We start from the raw sequence: 18,635 nt of genomic DNA on the forward strand, positions 1-18,635 counted from the left end.
CATGCAGAGCTTTGTGTTTGAACAGAAACAGTAGATAATGTGCTGATTTTAAAGGACAACTAGACTCATCATTTAATATTTCTAATTTTTAAGCAGCTCTGCAGGTAAGCAAAAGTATGGAATGTTTTTTAAAAAAAACAGCTGGTACACACGCTGTCATCCAAAGCTGTCCATTGTGTGTGTGTGTGTGTGTGTGTGTGTGTGTGTGTGTGTGTGTGTGTGTGTGTGTGTGTGTGTGTGTGTGTGTGTGTGTGTGTGTGTGTGTGTGTGTGTTTTATTTGTGTTCTAACCAGGGCCTTTGCCCTGTGACCTTTGCCCTTGTATTAAATGCAGTTGAACGGTATCCTGGTTTGTATGAAAGGTTTCTAGTGGCAATTTATTAGCAGGATAAGTAGCTGGACTTTGCAGCATTGTTAAGTCAAATTAAATTCATCATATTGAAACTAACTTTGGGTAATGATTCATTTAAAAACTAGCCAGACACACATTACTGAAATTATGTAAATTTAGAAACCATGCTTGGATGCATCACTGTCTTGATCTCAAACTGTCAGTCTGGGGGCCAGATATAGTCAGTGAGCCACAAGCTAATGGCCTGTGGCAGGTTTGAACAGGTTTCCCTCCCCTCATATGAAAGTCATCAGAGAGCTGATGTAGTATATCCTGCACACTCTACACCCCACAGTATAAATGTACAAGTACAAGCAGACATATGTCTGTAATGGTGTTTTTGACTATGTATGACTTAAGGCACCCTGACACTTGCATGACTTTGATCCGCGCACTTGCACGCACATCGTCGTGATGATCCCACCCACTGTGTTCCCAACTGGACGCCGTGCTTTGTACCACTGGACGCCACGCATTGTGCGCTGGACGCTGCATATATAAAATAATTATTTCTTAGCAAATTAATCATTTTCACTGAGTTGACTGTTGAAAATGCCTCTATTTGCTTCCAGGAATCACAGAGGAGCTCTCCAGCAGCAGCTTTTTTCTCTCTCACACACACGTGTGCTGAATGAAGTGGAGAAAGCATTTGGAACCATCTAAAAAGGTAATTATTTCTCATGTTTATATTGTAATAGCTTGTTAAAACAGTTGCATGTTCATTCCTTCTTATGAGTAGCTGTAAAATTATCTTTATGATAGATTTAACATCTCGTTATAATCGAGCAGACAAGCTGCACTGGTGCACTTACGCAATCACTCGCACTCACGCAGTGTTTTTTAATTGTTTGCGTAATGTTCACGTGAAGTTCATGTAATTAATGCATGATAGAGATTTTGAACATTTCAAAATATTCTTTGCGCACTTGCACAAAGCTGCGCACAGTTTACGAGTTTGAGATGAGTTTACTCTCGTGCACAGCAGAGTGCATGCAAGCGCGTGGATCAAAGTCGTGCAAGTGTCAGGGCACCTTTACTTATGTGACTTAACTATGAAGTGAAGTCATTCATACCAATCAATCAAAAATACTAAAAATACTTTGCTGATCAATATATGGTAGCTGTCAAACTGATTCCTGAAAGGGCCAAGAGGGTGCAGATTTTTTTGTAACCACCAACTCCACCAGGTGATTTGACTGATGAATATCACTTTGAGCAGATGGGATGAGTTCATCAGTTTGCACGACTCGGTGTCAAACATATACTAAGGCTCGAGTGTTGCACTCACCTCCTGCTGTATCTTCATCAAAAGCAAAATAATTCAGATCTACTTCATATATTTTACAAGTACCACATGCTGACTGAAAAGAGTACCAACAGTAAATATCATTATTTTATTCTGCTGAACTTTCCTTGTGCTGACGGATCCTCCTCCACTTGAACAAACATCTCCATAAAGTGTTCAGTTTTAATCATTGACCAAATCTGGCAGATTTTTAAACTCTTAACAGCAAAATATTTACTTCTGCAAGTGATCTCATGTCATGCAAGTGCACGTGAAGCTGTGATGGATTAAACAGCATGAGTGGAGCGACAGTAGCTGGTGCAGAGTGATCCGTGCACCCTTTGGTAAACCAGCTGTCAGAGTCCTGCAGATCTCACTGTAGCTGCATCATGGCTGATGGGACGATGGAGGTGGTTGAATCCGGGATGTCTCTTATGACTTCACACATCAAACTCTCTCCAGTAAGACCTCCAAATAAATTTGAGAGGATGATGCAGCCTTGTCTGGGTGAGCTGGTGGGAACGATGTTCTTTGTGTTCATCGGCTGTGTCTCGGTCATCGAGAACCTGGAGGCTGCAGGGAGGCTGCAGCCGGCTCTGGTCCACGGTCTGACTATAGTCGTCATGGTGGCCTGCATGGCTGAGATCAGGTCTGGATCTTATTTTGCCGTTTGCAGAATAATGCCTGCTTGTCAAACTTTACTTCAGCATCAGTCAAAATTCTCTTCTGTATGTTTGATAACTTGTTGTACTATATTTTGCTGCGCATTTTTAAATGTTCATTAGTTTACATCTATTCTGCCACATGCATCACATAGATAGATAGATAGATAGATAGATAGATAGATAGATAGATAGATAGATAGATAGATAGATAGATAGATAGATAGATAGATAGATAGATAGATAGATAGATAGATAGATAGATAGATAGATAGATAGATAGATAGATAGATAGATAGATAGATAGATAGATAGATAGATAGATAGATAGATAGATAGATAGATAGATAGATAGATAGATAGATAGATAATGCAATGGTTGTAATTCTTTAGAGCTCTCACTCTAAGGTTTAAATTAGGGTTGAGGTTAGGTTTTGGTTTAGGGCAGGGGTGGCCAAGTTCGGTCCTCGAGAGCCACTAGTCTTTCATTGGGTTCAGGTGTGTTGGAGCAGGGAGACAACTAAGAGTGTCAGGAAGGTGGCTCTCGAGGACCGAACTTGGCCACCTCTGGTTTAGGGTTTGTGGCCGAGATCTGGGGTTGGTTTCAAGGTTTGGGTTTGGATATGGATGGATTTAGGGTTTGGGTTGATCTTCATTTCATTTCATTTATATACTGCCAAATCACAGCAAAGCTGCCTCAAGGCGCTTCACACAAGTAAGGTCTAACCTTACTAATCCCTAGAGCAAACACACAGGCGACTGGTAAGGAAAAACTCCCTCTGATGATATTGAGGAAGAAACCTCAAGTAGTCCAGACTCAAAGGGGTGACCCACTGCTAATAAAAAAACTTTTTAACAACAGCACCAGTTGGTTGGGGGGGTTGGTTCGTCAGATCCAGTCTTCAAGCATCTTGAGGATAGGTATATGTTATAAGTTGATGTTTAGGTTAGGGTTGGGGTTAGGTTTAGTGCAGGGATTGGTTTATGGTTTAGGATTATGCTTTGATTTGGGATGCAATTGGGTTTAAGGTTAGGGTAGGGTTACTTGACTTAAAAAAAAACAGCTGGCACAGTAACAGAGCGCACTTTAGGTTAATATGACTCTGTCTATCCATCTACCCATCTAGTATCTATCATCAACATTGTTCATTGTGTCCCAGACACATTGACTTTATTGTGGCAACAAACATAGACATGCTTTTAAATGCCTTATCTACATACCATTGGAGTGGGTAATAATTGCATTAGTTTTAAAGATGGCAAAAACACAACTTTAGAAGTGTTTGCTTATAGAACCTGATTTATTTATTTATTTATTGATTGATTTGTCTGTCACCCCAGTGGCTCCCATTTTAACCCCACATTCACGCTGGCTATCTACATCTGTGGAGCTATGGAGACGAACATGGTGGTCCCCTACCTTGCTTGTCAGTTGCTTGGCAGTGTGATTGGAGCTGCTATGGCAAAGGTGAACCTAAGTGAAGCCTAATCATTCAGTTTGTGGTAGTAGTGGTCTAAAACACATCTCAGTTAAATGATGAATGTCTACAGGCAATGACAACAAGCGAGCACTTCACCAAGGCCCACGGGGCTGCATTTGCAGTGCTGCAGGCGGATAATCAAATAGGACGAGCCCTGTTTGGAGAGATCACCATGACCTGCCTGATTACTCTGGTGCTCCTGTTGGGAGCTATCAACTCCAAAACCAAGAGCCCAGTAGTGCCATTTTTGGTGGGTTTAACAGTCATCATCAACATTTTAGCTGGGTGAGTAAGCTTAGGAAGACAGTGTCTGCATTATATATATCATGGTGCATCAATTCAGACTAGATCTGTACAATGAGATGAATTTGCACTTTGAAAGCACATTTATGCAAAATGTAAGTATTGCTTTCAATTAATTTACTAGTGGGGATGTATCTGGAACCTGTCTAAACCCAGCCAGAGCCTTTGGTCCAGCAGTAGTTAGTAACTATTGGCTGTATCACTGGGTTTATTGGGTAGGACCCATTCTTGGAGGTGTATTAGCAGCAGCACTGATCCGGTAGGTGCAGAACTTCAGAAATATATGAGTGGTACTATGCTGTAACTGTTTAATCTGTGAATATTAGATTATCACTGAATTACCAAATTAAACCTGATTCATGACCTTTTGTTTTCAGGCTTCTCCTTGGAGACCGTGAGATTCGACTAATTCTGAAATGAGGTCTACCCCTCAACCTGCATTTACGATATTACCGCCTCTTTTGCTTCATTTGCATACAGATGTATTTTCTTTGCTATACAATGAATAAAAACATAATGAAAATGTTATTTAGTCTTTAACTGAATTTTTCATATTATAATAGATGAAGTCACAAAAACTGTTGGGAAGGTGTCGTAGCACGGACCCACAACAGGGGGCGCAAATGAATGGACAATGAGTAAGCCAAAAAGTAACAATTTAATGTTGTGATAATACACAACTAAATCTACAGAAATTTGCACAGTCAATTAACACCAGGTGACGTGTGGGCAGGCTCGAAGATAGAAGACCCCCGACGAGAGAGAAGCCGCGTCCCACACAGGTTCCACCACCAACGGTCTGAAGAACACCGGAGCCGCCAAGTCCCGAGTCCCCAGGTGGCCTCTTTCTTCGGCTGTCGACCCTGGTACTGCTGGCAGAAAGCAGAGATAAGATGTATGAGTGTGAGTCCGCACACTCAGTAATCCACAGTCCATACACAGTTAGGAGGGAGCTCCTCCACCTCCAATCACACACTCGTGCAGCTCCTGGTTTAACCACTTATCTGGGTTGGGGTGTGAGGCGAAGCTGTCGCTGTCACACCAAACGCCAATCCCTCAGACAAGGCAACACTCCAGGAAAACGGCTGCAACAGAAGTTCAGGTTATACACACAAAGTGTCTGTCAGCAGAGAAATTACCTTTTCAATGGTAGTCGATTTCTCGGCGAGGAGGTGGAGTTGCAGTCCGGCCTTTATGGTGATGATGATGAGTGACAGCTGGTGCGATGAGTGACAGCTGTCACTTCTTCTGGGTCTGGCACCCTCTCGTGCTTGGAGCCCACACTCCAAGCAGGGCGCCCTCTGGTGGTGGTGGGCCAGCAGTACCTCCTCTTCAGCGGCCCACATAACAAAAACTAATTGTTTACGCTTTAAACCGTAGGTGTGAAACTGATTCCAGAAAGGGCAGAGAGGGTGCAAGTTTTCTTTGTAACCACCAACTTCACCAGGTGATTTTATCGATGAATTTATCCCATCTGATCAAAGTGATGTTAATCAGTGAAATCACCTGGTTGAGTTGGTATAACGACGACAACTCACTAATGCCACAAAGTATACATTCTTGGCCGCTGATCACGAATGTGATGACTTGAGGCAGAGGCGTCAAGTGTCCTCAGGAACTGCTGCAACCTGTTGCCACATGTTACGATTAATGGCATGTGTTACTGGCGAATTAGCAGGAACCATTACGCACAGTCAAGAATAATGTTCCGCGCTATTGCGCATAACAGCGCATCGCCATGTTCTGTCACATTGTGAATGAGGCGAATTGTCTCCACACACACACACACACACACACACACACACACACACACACACACACACACATACACACACACACACCCATATTCATCCATCAGCTGCTGAACAATTCAGATCGCTCCAAATTGCTCCTCAAAATCTAGATTAATCCACAGCAGCAACTTTGTGATGCATGCTTAGTTGGGCTCTTTGCATGATGTGGTGCAGAGAGGAGGAGGAGATGGAGAGAGCCAGATGTGTGGCTTCATGCCGCTCTCGTCTCGCTCGTTTTCCCAAACATCAGGCACAGCAGCAGCAGCACGTGGAACACCTGCAGGAGCACACTGATGAGCACTGGAACGAGACTTTAGCTGACTTGGCGTCACTGTCCTTCTTCAGCATACTGTAGCAATGAAACCGAATGCAGTGCAGCAGGGTTTAATTGTGCACACGTCAGAGACGAGCGCTGTCACGCTCTATTAAGGATCACCACTAATCAAGACGGCTCAACATGCTCAGTTGCAATCTCCATGACATGAGATGAAATGAGGGTGGTGCGTGACATCCGTGGAAGATTTTTTGACAACCAAAAACATGCTCCACGAAAATCACAAATATCAGGCACCAACACGCACTATTAAGAAACCTATTCAGATGCATTAAGTCACGTTAAGAGTGTCAGGAATGTGCCAAGAATGACACTAATATGACATTCGTAACGCATCCTGACTATATGTAAATGCAGCATTACAAAGAAAACCTGCACCCTCTCGCCCCTTTCTGGAATCAGTTTGACACCAATGCTTTAAACCAAGCAGAGCAATATTTTCATTTATTTACGTTTTTAGACAGACACAGATTTGACATAGCACCCCACTAAAATGACAAAGACACAAATTTGTTGAGTTTGAAGAGTCACAGTGTAATATTTGGTCGCATGTAACTCCACTGAGTCATGGAAACAAAACAAAATGCAACAGCATCACTCTTACTTTAGCTACCACAAGTGGACAAATGTTGTCCAATTCCTCTTTATGAGATCTTCAGGTCCCTACCAATGAAAATTACTCAGTCTGCTGACACAAATGAGATAGCTATGTAAAGTTTAGACCTTCTGGGTGAAGTGGATCTCCACTGCATCACTGTGAGCAGACTGTTCTATGAATGTTCTCTCTTGGCTCGTAGCATGGGAACACATAGAGATTCTGGACACCATAGAGTAGAAAATGAAGTACCTTGAAATATGTAACAGACCATTTTAAAGGGTACTGTCTGGTGTACTATTAAGCTGCGAAGTTTCAGAGGTTAATACCTGCTCAGTGTGGAGACACAGCTGAATCAACATTCGGATCATTCTTCGGCCACTTTGACTGGTCGACTTCCTTAAAATTAATACTCTTCCAACGTCATGTCCATATTTCTGGTCCAGTACAAGATACACAACAAATGTGTTGTACACAAAAACGTGACATACAGCAACTGAGACATAAGAGAAATTTGTTGGAGCTGTTAGCTACTGCTTGAAGTGTTCAAAAAAGATGTAAGTACCAAACAACGGTGCACTCTAACTCGTGGCATAGTTCCAAGCTGGTTCTGTAACAACTGGAATGCTATTCGCACTATTGAGATATCCCATAATCCCTTGTGCGCCACAGAATCACTGCAGTCTAAATAGCATGGAGAAACCACATGACGACAATTGCAAATGACCATTATACTAACAAAATGTAATTTTTTTATGCTTTTCATCATGTTAATAAGAAACTGCATGCATGAGACTCTGAAAACTTGCAAATATTCCAAATAATCTGTGTCTGCTACTTTTAATCTGCGTGGAGCTTCATAAACGCAAACCAAATTTCAGACATTTTATATATATTGCTCTGAAACAAACCGGAAGAACAGTGTTGTAAAGGATGGTTCTCAGAAAAGCAAGATATCAGCACCAATTTGATCAGCTAGGGTTTGACCTAGGTTCATGTGTCCAGTGATGCCGGTAACGCGTTACTCTAATCTGACCACTTTTTTAGTAACGAGTAATCTAACGCGTTAATCTTTCCAAATCAGTAATCAGATTAAAGTTACTTCTCCATGTCACTGTGCGTTACTATTATTTTTCATTGTGGGTCGATAGCAGCATTAAACTTGGTCTGTGGGCAGGAGGTCGGGGTTCGACTGAACTGCCCACTTTCAGTGAGCTGTGACCTTTTAATCCGCGGTTTTTTTGCAGCTGCTCGACTCGTCCTCACCTCTTAAAGCGCGGTGATCAGCACACCTGCACTGAGCTTTACAAAGACATTTTTATACTTTTTTTCCTCCTTTATTTAGAATTCTGAGCTGAGCCGCTCCGTATCTGGTCGTTAAAAACAGCTGATCCTCCGCGACGTGTCAACAACTAACACTATTTTCCACTCAAATGCACCTAAACTCTCTTTCTGAGGACCACATGATGTGAAAACGCAATAAAACTTTCTTACCTGTAAATCTGGTCATGTTTTCTGCATAGATAAATGTAATCCATTCTTTGTGCTCAAACGCCAAAGCAGGGGCGAATCCAGATGGAATGGGGGCGTGGGGCAAGGATGTGCCCCCTCCCCCACAACACCCCTAGATTAAAGGTGCAATTTTGAAGCCGTTTTTTACTACAACTAATATTGCTTAAAATAATAATAATTTCGACAAGTAAAATGTTTAGAGAGAATTTAAATGTTAGAAAAATGTTAGAATTTAATAGTTACATTTATAAAAAATGTAGGTTCGAAATTGCAAGTTTTACTGTTACAGTGCTGTCAACGGTTAAATATTAGGTCAAGAAAGAGGTCTTTATTTTACTTTTTATAAAACAAGTATTTATTTTCATTGAAGTCAAGAAAGGGTGACTATAAAGTGAATTTTGGCAAAACAGGTATCATTGTCATGTTGAGGTGGCAGAGGGTTGTTGTCGACAGCTGGGAAAAGTAACTAAAAAAGTAACTAGTAATCTAACTTAGTTACTTTTACAATTGAGTAATCAGTAAAGTAACTAAGTTACTTTTTCAAGGAGTAATCAGTAATCAGTAACTGGATTACTTTTTCAAAGTAACTGTGGCAACACTGCATGTGTCATACATCATATGGACAAGGTGAGGAACCTTGGGGTGATTTTTGATCCTGTGTTGTCTTTTTGCCTTCATATTAAGGATATTACGAGATGCGCCTTCTTCCATTTGCGAAATATAGCAAGGATTCATTCCATTTTGTCCATGGCTGATGCTGAGACCCTGATCCATGCTTTTGTTTCTTCCAAATTGGATAATTGTAATTTTCAGGGTTACCGCAGTCCAGCATTAGGGGTCTCCAATTAGTTCAGAATGCTGCCAGACTTTTGACACGGAGCAGAAAGTTTGACCACATCACACCTGTTCTGGCATCCCTCCATTGGTTACCTGTCTCTTGTTCATGGACTGGCACTGACCTACCTAACTGATTTGGTTAAACCCTATGTACCAGCCTGGGCTTTGTGCTGACAGGATGCAGTACTGCTTTGTGTTCCGAGGGTGAAGAAAACATCTGTGGGTCAAAGAGTCTTCTCATATCGTGCCCCAGTCTTATGGAATGGTCTCCCAGTGTTGATAAGACAGTCTGATACTGTGGAGACATTCAAGTCAATACTAAATACATATTTCTTTCATCAGTGCTATGATTAGCACAGTGTGTTGCATCCTTTTTAATTCTTTTTAAATGTTTTTATTCTTTTATTTTTTATTTTTTGATCTTTTAATTGTGATTTTTAAATTTGTTGTTTTTAATTCATTTTAAATTGCTCTTGAACTGTTTTGTGTGAAGCACAGAGAATATATTCACAAGAGTTTTAGGCACAATATACAAAGAGTTTTCTGTTGCAATGTTAATGCTGTTGTCCGTGTGCAGCGGTTAACCTGCAGTCTGATCAGAGCGTCTCAATGCAGTTCTCAGTATTAATGACATCAAGTTTTGCAAGATTTTGCAGGATTTGAAACCTCAAAAAGGCAAATAGAGTGTGACGTACACAAATCGTGCCGTACCATGTCTGTGTATCATTAATGGACCTGGTATCAAAGAAACAGTTGACTAAATAGTAACTAAATGTTAACTACACCTTAACTAGTGACATTCCATAAACAGCTGCCCTGCATCATTGGTATGTCATCTCTGGGGTGCAAGTTTAGTGACGTACAAAAATGTAACAGGAAACAATAAGTGAGTGTTTTAGCAGCCAAGCTACAACATTTAACACACAAATTCACCATAAACTCTTTCCAGTCATCAAGCACAAAGTCATATGTGATTTCACTGTGCTGTTTCTGCCGGCAACATATCCTATGCAAATTAATGTCTGTCGACAGAACTTGTGCTTTATGTACATTAATGCCTTTTCATGTCCAATCAGGTGTTCACACGTAGAGATGCAACGCGTATTCCAGCCAGACGTTAAAGGTCTCTTTCATGTCACCCACGGACCGCGGGTGGCAGCGATCACCTGTTCGCAATCATACAACAATTGAACAACAGCACAGAGCAGTTCCTGCTTCATTGTTACCCAACTTTCTATAAATGTTGTATATCTGGAAAATAAATAAAGTTCTATTCTTTTCTAAGCTCACTCAGTGTGTCAACTCATTTTTCTCTCATTCTCGCCTTCCACAGCACTGAGATATGTAGAGGTCTTGCTCAACGGCACACCACGAGCCTAGCTCCAAAGCTCCACACTGGCGACCCACAAATTCCACATCGGCACGCCACGACATGAAACGTGAACTTCTACATTGGTGACCCTCAACCTCTACAGTGTACATGTTCCCATGCAACATGTCTCTTTGCAGTTTCCACTGCTGGCAGTAGCCTCTTGTTGTACTTGGATGTGATTGCAGCTGGGTTATTTTATTGTTAACTAGGTCTTGAGCCTATGATATCGATTTGAGAGCAGAGTGCCTGACTCTGCTTGTACAGAATTTCTTATCAAGAAGAATACAGTCGTTTCTTACTTAAATGATGGCCTGGCTGCATTAGTTAGGACAGTCAATAAAGTTAAACAAAGCTGGAGATGATTGTTAAGGTACACTTGACTTGGAGGATGCAGTTAAGCATTAAATCTTGGTGCATTTTCCCATTTCCATGCTGCACAGACAGTGTTCTGTGCCTTATGCAAGAAAGGACACTTTGCCTCACTAGGAAACAGAAATACATTGTAGTTCTGTTGCTGTAATGCGCATATTTCATTTTCACACCAGAGTTGAGAGAAAATCAATGTTCAACCAGGTGAATAACAGCTGCTCAGCTGATAACGGCTTTAAACCAACAGCTAAACAATTTGCCTCTTCAATGAACAGAGAAAAAAAAAAACAGATTCAGCCAAAACTCCATTACGACTTTTCAAGAACAAATTGTGGCTGCCTTTAAAAGCCGACCAAATGGCAACTTTTCAAAGCCGGCAGACATCTTCTGCTTTGTGTTGCCGGTACTCTCCCTGGTCTCTATAACAGAAGCAGTGAAAGCGCGCTTGATGTTGGAGGGCATCATGCTGTTTCCGTATTGTACCCCGAGGAATCTCCACAGCAGTGGCCCACATGGGAAAGCTGGCCAGGCGGTGAGATAAACCAATTACCCCCCAGTCTGAGTGGACTCCTGCCGGCACACCGTGCAGTGGCTCCGGGCTGAGCCCTCCTGGTCTCGATCCCCATGAGAGCCTGCTGGAATTCCCAGAGATGAGAATGGTGAAGTCTCAAAAGCCTGCAGAGAGGTTATATTTTGCTTAGAAATTTGAATGGAGGCCCCATAGGACAATGCCAGCGGGGAAAGACTTCAAACTGGGCTTTTGCACAGCAAAAAACCTGCTGGAGGGCTTCATTTTTGGCCTTAATTGTCAACCTTTACATTTTTAGAAGTGGTAAAATCACCAGATATACTATTATCAACTTAAAATTGAATTTAGGTCTGACATTTTTTTTTTTAGAGTTTATGAGTATTTCTGTATTAGACACTTAATTATTATGAATTATTTTGGCTCACACACCCATCTGGTCTCTAATGCATTTACCACATTTCAGATTTCAGCTCTTTAATGACAAATATCTCAGTCAAAGGACTGATGTGGTGTTTTTTTAAGTGAAACGCTTGAATTCATCACTTTTACCAAGTGGAGGAACCTATGACAAAGTACAGAGTAAAGGTGCACTGACACGTGCATGACTTTGATTCACACACACTTGCACAACCTGTGTTGTGCAGGAGAGTAAACTCGTCTTTAACGGGCGCAGACTGAACATGGGAGGGGCACCGGCGCGTTCAATTGTGCAAAGAGAATTTTGAAATGTTCAAAAAATCCTTCATGCATAAACGAGTGGTTGCGTCAGCGGATCGCATCAGAGCGTAGCTCATCTGATTGATTAGAACGATATCTTAAATCTATCATGAATATACTTTAACGGCTGCAGACAAGAAGGAAAGAACACGCAACTGTTTTACCAAGCCATGACAATGTAACCATTACAAATAATTACGGCTCCAAATGCTTTCTCCAGCTCATTTAGCACGCGCTGACAGCGCTGCTGGAGCAGTCCTCTGTCATTCAGGAAGCAATTAGAGCCATTTTCAACAGACAACTTGCAGAGAAAATGATTAATCCACTACAAAATAATTATTTGATATATGCAGCATCCAGCGTAGAGCACGTGGCAGGTGGTGGAACAATGCACGGCATCCAGCTGGGAACACAGTGGGTGGGATTATCATGACAACGTGCGTGCAAGTGTGTGAATCAAAGTCATGCACGTGTCAGTGCACCTTAACACATGGTATGGTAATGGTATCGCTGGCAGTTAGTCCTTTGCATCACTAACAGACCCAAAATTCAGATATGATGAGATTGAGTGCTGCTCCATTATTAGTATCATAATTTAAGTTGGAGGGAAAAGTAATTGAGTAGAACACTAATACGTATATTAGTAATACATACAAAACAGAGAACAGATGGGTCTTTAGTCTGGATTTGAATATCTGCACAGAATCAGAATTTTTTATCTCAACAGTTAGACTGAGCTGTAATTTTTGAATGAGCTTGAATCCAGGTTAGGTTTCTTAAGAACAGGTTTGATCACTACAGATTTAAAACATGTAGGAACAGACCCTACGTTAGTGACAGGTTAATAATACTCAGCACACTGGGCCCAAGCGTAGCCCTTAGGTTTACACATTTACAGGTGGCTGCCCTGTAAATAGCAGCAGTGTCAAACAGGAACTTTGAATTATGCTTGTTTTTTCTTATTAAGTTGTAAGTAGTGGACTCTGTGATTAGCCAGCAATGCATACTTATATTCCAGAGTAGCATTGCACCATGCAAGATGAAAAACTTCTAGTTTCATTCTACACAATTTGTGCTCTGGACTCTTAGATAATCATTAAACCAAGGTGTGTGTCATCTTGTAGATGGAGCAATCGAATCTAATAGATTTTTGATATTTAGATGAATTTCAAAATAAGACGACAAATTACCTTTATGAAACTTGGTTATCAATAGGGATGCCTCATAATATATTGGTGTTCATTAGTATTTGGGATTTTTTTTTCTTGAAATTCTTTTAAGAGGCTACTTATGGAGCGTGAGAAGAGGTTTACTACATTTGCAAGGGAACGTCAATTATGACACTATCACCATGGCGCAGTTCCCAGAACATGATTCAGCACACATGTACCAACTGCTGAGTTCCCCAGAGACTCCATGAGGCCAAGAGGACACCCACATAGCACCTGGATGTGACAGATTCAGTCTACCTTTGGAAGGCACAGAGTGGTCTGCCTGAGTGGTTGCCAATCAGAAGTCAGGGAGAATTTTTATTGTGGTGGATCCTCCCAGATCTGACCTGACCTTTTACATAGTGAGACAGGGCATTCTTTGACATTTTCATAAACATAATGTGATTTGAGTAATGTTTGTCTCTTTGTTGGCCAACACCTCCCATTCCTCAGCTTTTGTTGGAGGTGTCTTAATATTACGCCCTTTAATCAACACAAGTTTTAGCTGGAAAAAGTCCACACGTATGATGTGGATGACTGATAACATGTTATGCTTGCAAGCAGCTTTGTTAAAATTGTTTTAGCAAAGATATTTATACAAAAAAAGCAAGTGGGAAAAAGAAACATCCCAGATGATATGAGGGGCAATTGAGAGGTTTTGAGGCTGACCAAGAAAAAGTAGGGTGTGGTCATCTTTTGCTTTCTCCATGGTTCTCCATCTTTTGCATTCTCAGATGAGAATGAGAACCACACCTATTTTTTTCTGGGTCAGGCTCAAAACGTCTCAGTTGCCCCATATGGGGAAACCGGGGCACGGTGAACCACGGGGCACAGTGAATCAGTAGCTCTATCTGCAAAACTACATATATATTTGCAGCAGTTATGCCATATTTTTATGCATAAAGACATCCCCCTTATAAATTTGTGTTTTGCTTTTGGATATATTAAGGGTAAAACTAAGTGACAAGTGAAGTCAGTTTTTTCCTATCAAAGTAAATTTTGTGGATGTCAGTATTTATTTGTTAAAAAAAATATTATTTAGAAGACTAACCCTGTAACTATCCCTTGAGTGACATAAATAACACAGCCTTATAAACAATAACTTGCTGTATTAAATCCACAACAGAATGACCTAAACCTTTGCATAATGTGTTTATGCTGCCACAAAACAACATTTCTGATCTACTGTGCACTGGCTTCCTCTAAGTATATAGAAATGCAGGGTGGAGAAGGAGAGTTTGTTGAGAGAACAAGAGGCAGGAATCTGCCCCTCCTCTGGGTTGTGGGGTTCATAAGACCTGATGTTTCCTGATGACAGCAACCGTGACAAAGGTCATTATGTCTGTCAGAGGCCTCATTGCTGGAGGGCCATTGTATAGGCCCCATTCACTGCTCCCTCATTTACACTTTCACTGGCACCTATTTAGCCCTCATATAAAGTTCAACACACCAATTTGTGAGTCCTGCTCAACCAAGTAGCAATGCAGGAATAGCTCTTGCTATAAAGTCAATTAATCCCAGCCCTCCTTGTGTGAGGGGCCAATGAGAGGAACAGTTCCTGCACTGGGCCTCAAAGGTCCTCTTCAACTATGATGTGGTGACTGCAAGCAAAAGAAAATACAGACTTTTCACACTGCTTTGGCCATTTAGGGAGGTTTTGAATTTCATTTTATAACCAGGCTGCACTATTATCATAATCTGATTACAAAATCAGTGATTATGTGATTATGTATCATCTATATATACACAAGGTTGGGTAGGATTACTTTGAAAGAATGCATGTGGATTACATGTATGTATGGACATACATTTGGATTACTTGTAACCTGATTACTTTTGGATTACATTTCAAAGTAATCCTACCCAACCCTGTATGTATGTATATATATATATATATATATATATATATATATATATATATATATATATATATATATATATATATATATATATATATATATATATATATATATATATATATATATATATATACACAGGCTTGGGGAGTAACAGAATACATGTAATGGCGTTACATAATTAGGATACAAAAAAGGTAACTGTATTCTGCGGCAGTTACAGAAAAAAAACACGTATTCAGATTAAAGGTATATTTAGTAAAAATGGGGATTAGTTCGCAGGATTACAATTTTAATGCATTTTATGATATTATCTGTATATAATTTTTTTTTTCTTTGAAACGAAAACATCCCTTCATGGACAGCGACGTGACGTCTCCTAACCGGCAAAATATTGATGAAGTTCCCAGATGTTAATGCATTTTCAATGGAGATTTGCGACTGAACACACTCAGAAAAATGCTCGCAAAATATGAGGTCTGTGATAAAAGTAACGGACCTTATTATTTTTTTCAAAAACCATATGGATTTGAATCACGTGATTACATCAGACATGCTTGAACCCTCGTGGGCATGTGAGAGTTTTTTCACGCCTGTCGGTTACGTCATTCGCCTGTGGGCAGTCTTTGAGTGAGGAGTCGCCCACCCTCTCGTCGTTTTTTCATTGTTTAGGAATGGCTCAGAGACTGCTGTTTTGTTTGATCAAAAGTTTTTCAAAACTGTAAGGCACAACTGAGTGGACACCATTCGATAAATTCAGCTGGTTTTCGGTAAAAATTTGAACGGCTGATGAGAGATTTTGGTCTGGTAGTGTCGCTTTAAGGACGGCCCACGGTGCCTGACGGCGATCTGCGCTTCGAGGCGGCAGCATCTCGCCGTTTCAAGTTGAAAACTTCCACATTTCAGGCTCTGTTGACCCAGTAAGTCGTCAGAAAACAGAGAACTTTCAGAAGAAGTCGGCATGAGGAGTTTATTCGGACATTCCATTGTTAACGGACATTTTGTAATGAAAGAACATGCGGGCAGAGTCGCATGTCGGGCAAGACCCGACCGCGGGGGGTCGCGACAGGAAAAACACCTCCGTTGGAAACCTTAACGGGCAAGTTGGAACATGCCCAAGCTGTTAAACAATTTCTCAGTTACTCACTTGTTGAAAGCCATCAAAAGCCGCCTGAATTTTACAAATGGTTTTCAACACGGAGGTGTTTTTCCTGTCGCGGCACACACAGATTTGCCAAGTCGTCACGGAAACGACTCGGCGAATTTGCGCGCACGTCTTTCATTAAAAGATGTCCTTAAACAGTGGAATGTCCGCATAAAGTCCTCATGCCGGCCTCTTCTGAATCTTCTCTGTTCTCTCACGATATCCTGGGTGAATTAAGCCTTAAATTAGGATGTTTTCAGGTTGAAACAGGCCGACGACGGCGCCTGGAAACACTGCGCGACGTCCCGCTCCGTGGGAAGTCCTTACAGCGACAGAAACACCCCATAATCTCTCATCAGCCGTTAAACTTTTCACCGAAAACCAGCTTAATTTCTCGAATAGTGTCCACTCGGATATCCCTCACAGGTCCAGAAAAAATGTTGATAAAGCAACGCGCGCCGTCCGCAGCGGTTATTCAGACAAAGAGATTCCGACAGGCGGGGTGGAGCACTCCTCACTCAAGGCCTGCCCACAGGCGAATGACGTCACCGACACGCGTGAAAAAACTCATGCATGTGCACGAGGGTTCAAGCATGTCTGACGTAAAAACATATGAATCAAATCCATTTATTTTTTGAAAAAAATAAAAAGGACCGCTTTTTTCATCACAGACCTCGTACATGTTAAAATACCATTTTGACCTGGATATCGAGCCAGTAAAATTAAATGACATTAAATTATGTCAGGAAAGTATTAAACTTACTCTGACACACTCACACATTCCCAAATATTAGTGTTGAAAGTTACACGGATCTGCGCTGTTAAGCTACGCTGCTAGGCTGAGCTGCTGCTGTGTTCAACACGGCTCCTAAAACCATTATAATACATTTATATACATATTATATTTTTACACAATTATCCTTTATTGACTGAGTTTCATTCATGAAGTCAGTGATGTGGGTAGACATCTCTATGTGTGGGTGTGACTGTGAGCGGCACTGCGCGGGTCATTATAATCTCATTATTTTAAGGTGCAAATTTTTAAAAAATCCCCAGTCTTGTCGAACAATTTTAATCACTAACGACAAGTATTTTAACTAGATATTGGTCTAGCAGTGGAAAATATCAACTAGACATAAGTGAAGAGTTAATGGTCCGTGTCATCTGGCGACACAGGTACGGCAGGAAACATACAGCTGTTTATCATCCAAATATCACGGACAAAGTGACAAGAAGAACCAAAACCACTTACTTATGGAAGGAAATATTGTCTCCCTTGTTCCTCCGTTTGTGGCTTTGCCAACATGCACAGCTTTCCGACATATTCCACCTGTTTCTTGAACTTCTATGTGCGCAAATCACTAACTTGCCCGTAATTAAAATGGCGATCACACCTCCTTACTGACAGTATTTACTTAAACCATTATGCTTTTGTTCTTATTTTGAAAGTTCAATGAGTGGACTTATATGTTAAACATGGTGCCAATGCCATGTGAAAGACTAAAGTAAGATCATTTTATGTTTAATGAACAAGTAGCAGACTTTTTTTGGTTTTGTGTATTGTTCTGCAAGCCACTTTTAATTACAAATTCATCCGCACACCGCCTAAGTTTTCATTATCCTTCATTTGTTTGGCATTTTTTGTTCAAAATTTAGCAGGTGAACACTGGGTGTGTTTAAAACAATATTGTGGTGCTCTTAATTCATAATGTGAAGTAAAACAGAGCATGCCATGTAAAAGAAACAGTTTTATTTTTCCTTAATAAACTGTACTATGTGGTCAAGACTATTTATATCTAGTTTCTTTTGTCTGTATTAGCATATTTGATATTGGAGTAATCCAGAAGTAATAAAAATCAGTTAAGCGCTGATCCTTAATTTTAAAGTGTTGTCGTCTGTAGTGTCAATCTCTGATAGTCCGAACTGTAGTAACTGAGTAGAAACAAGGATATAAATGTACTTTTTAATATAAAAATAGCCAGTGCTCAGACATTTAGTGTGGCCCTCATGCTACTCACACAGCTACCTGTAGATAGTAACAATCACTGAGTCCTTCAGGTCTGCGAGTATTTCTTCTTGAGTCCAGCTTTTGATGATGAGTTGGTGCAGGTATTGTTGGAAAAACAGGCCTCCTTCTTTAAAGACCTCATCAGACATAGCTAGACAAACATCTGTTTAATAAATGCCAATAGCACAGTGGTTTAATATCATATCAGACAATAATTAACCTTTGAGGGTTCAAAGC

The 18,635-nt window shown here is 40.8% G+C and overlaps 1 protein-coding gene across 1 annotated transcript; it reads left to right on the forward strand.

The window, feature by feature from the left end:
- Positions 1–2,020: 2,020 nt before the first annotated feature.
- aqp8b (aquaporin 8b) lies at positions 2,021–4,633 on the forward strand. Its single transcript, XM_034190355.1, has 5 exons — positions 2,021–2,324; positions 3,679–3,805; positions 3,889–4,103; positions 4,246–4,380; positions 4,499–4,633. Exons 1-5 carry the CDS (start codon positions 2,065–2,067, stop codon positions 4,539–4,541), a joined length of 780 nt encoding a protein of 259 aa, XP_034046246.1. The 5' UTR covers positions 2,021–2,064; the 3' UTR covers positions 4,542–4,633.
- The last annotated feature ends 14,002 nt before the right edge of the window (positions 4,634–18,635 follow it).

The sequence above is a fragment of the Thalassophryne amazonica genome, chromosome 16 (assembly GCF_902500255.1).
Source record: "Thalassophryne amazonica chromosome 16, fThaAma1.1, whole genome shotgun sequence".
Classification (NCBI taxonomy): Eukaryota; Metazoa; Chordata; class Actinopteri; order Batrachoidiformes; family Batrachoididae; genus Thalassophryne; species Thalassophryne amazonica.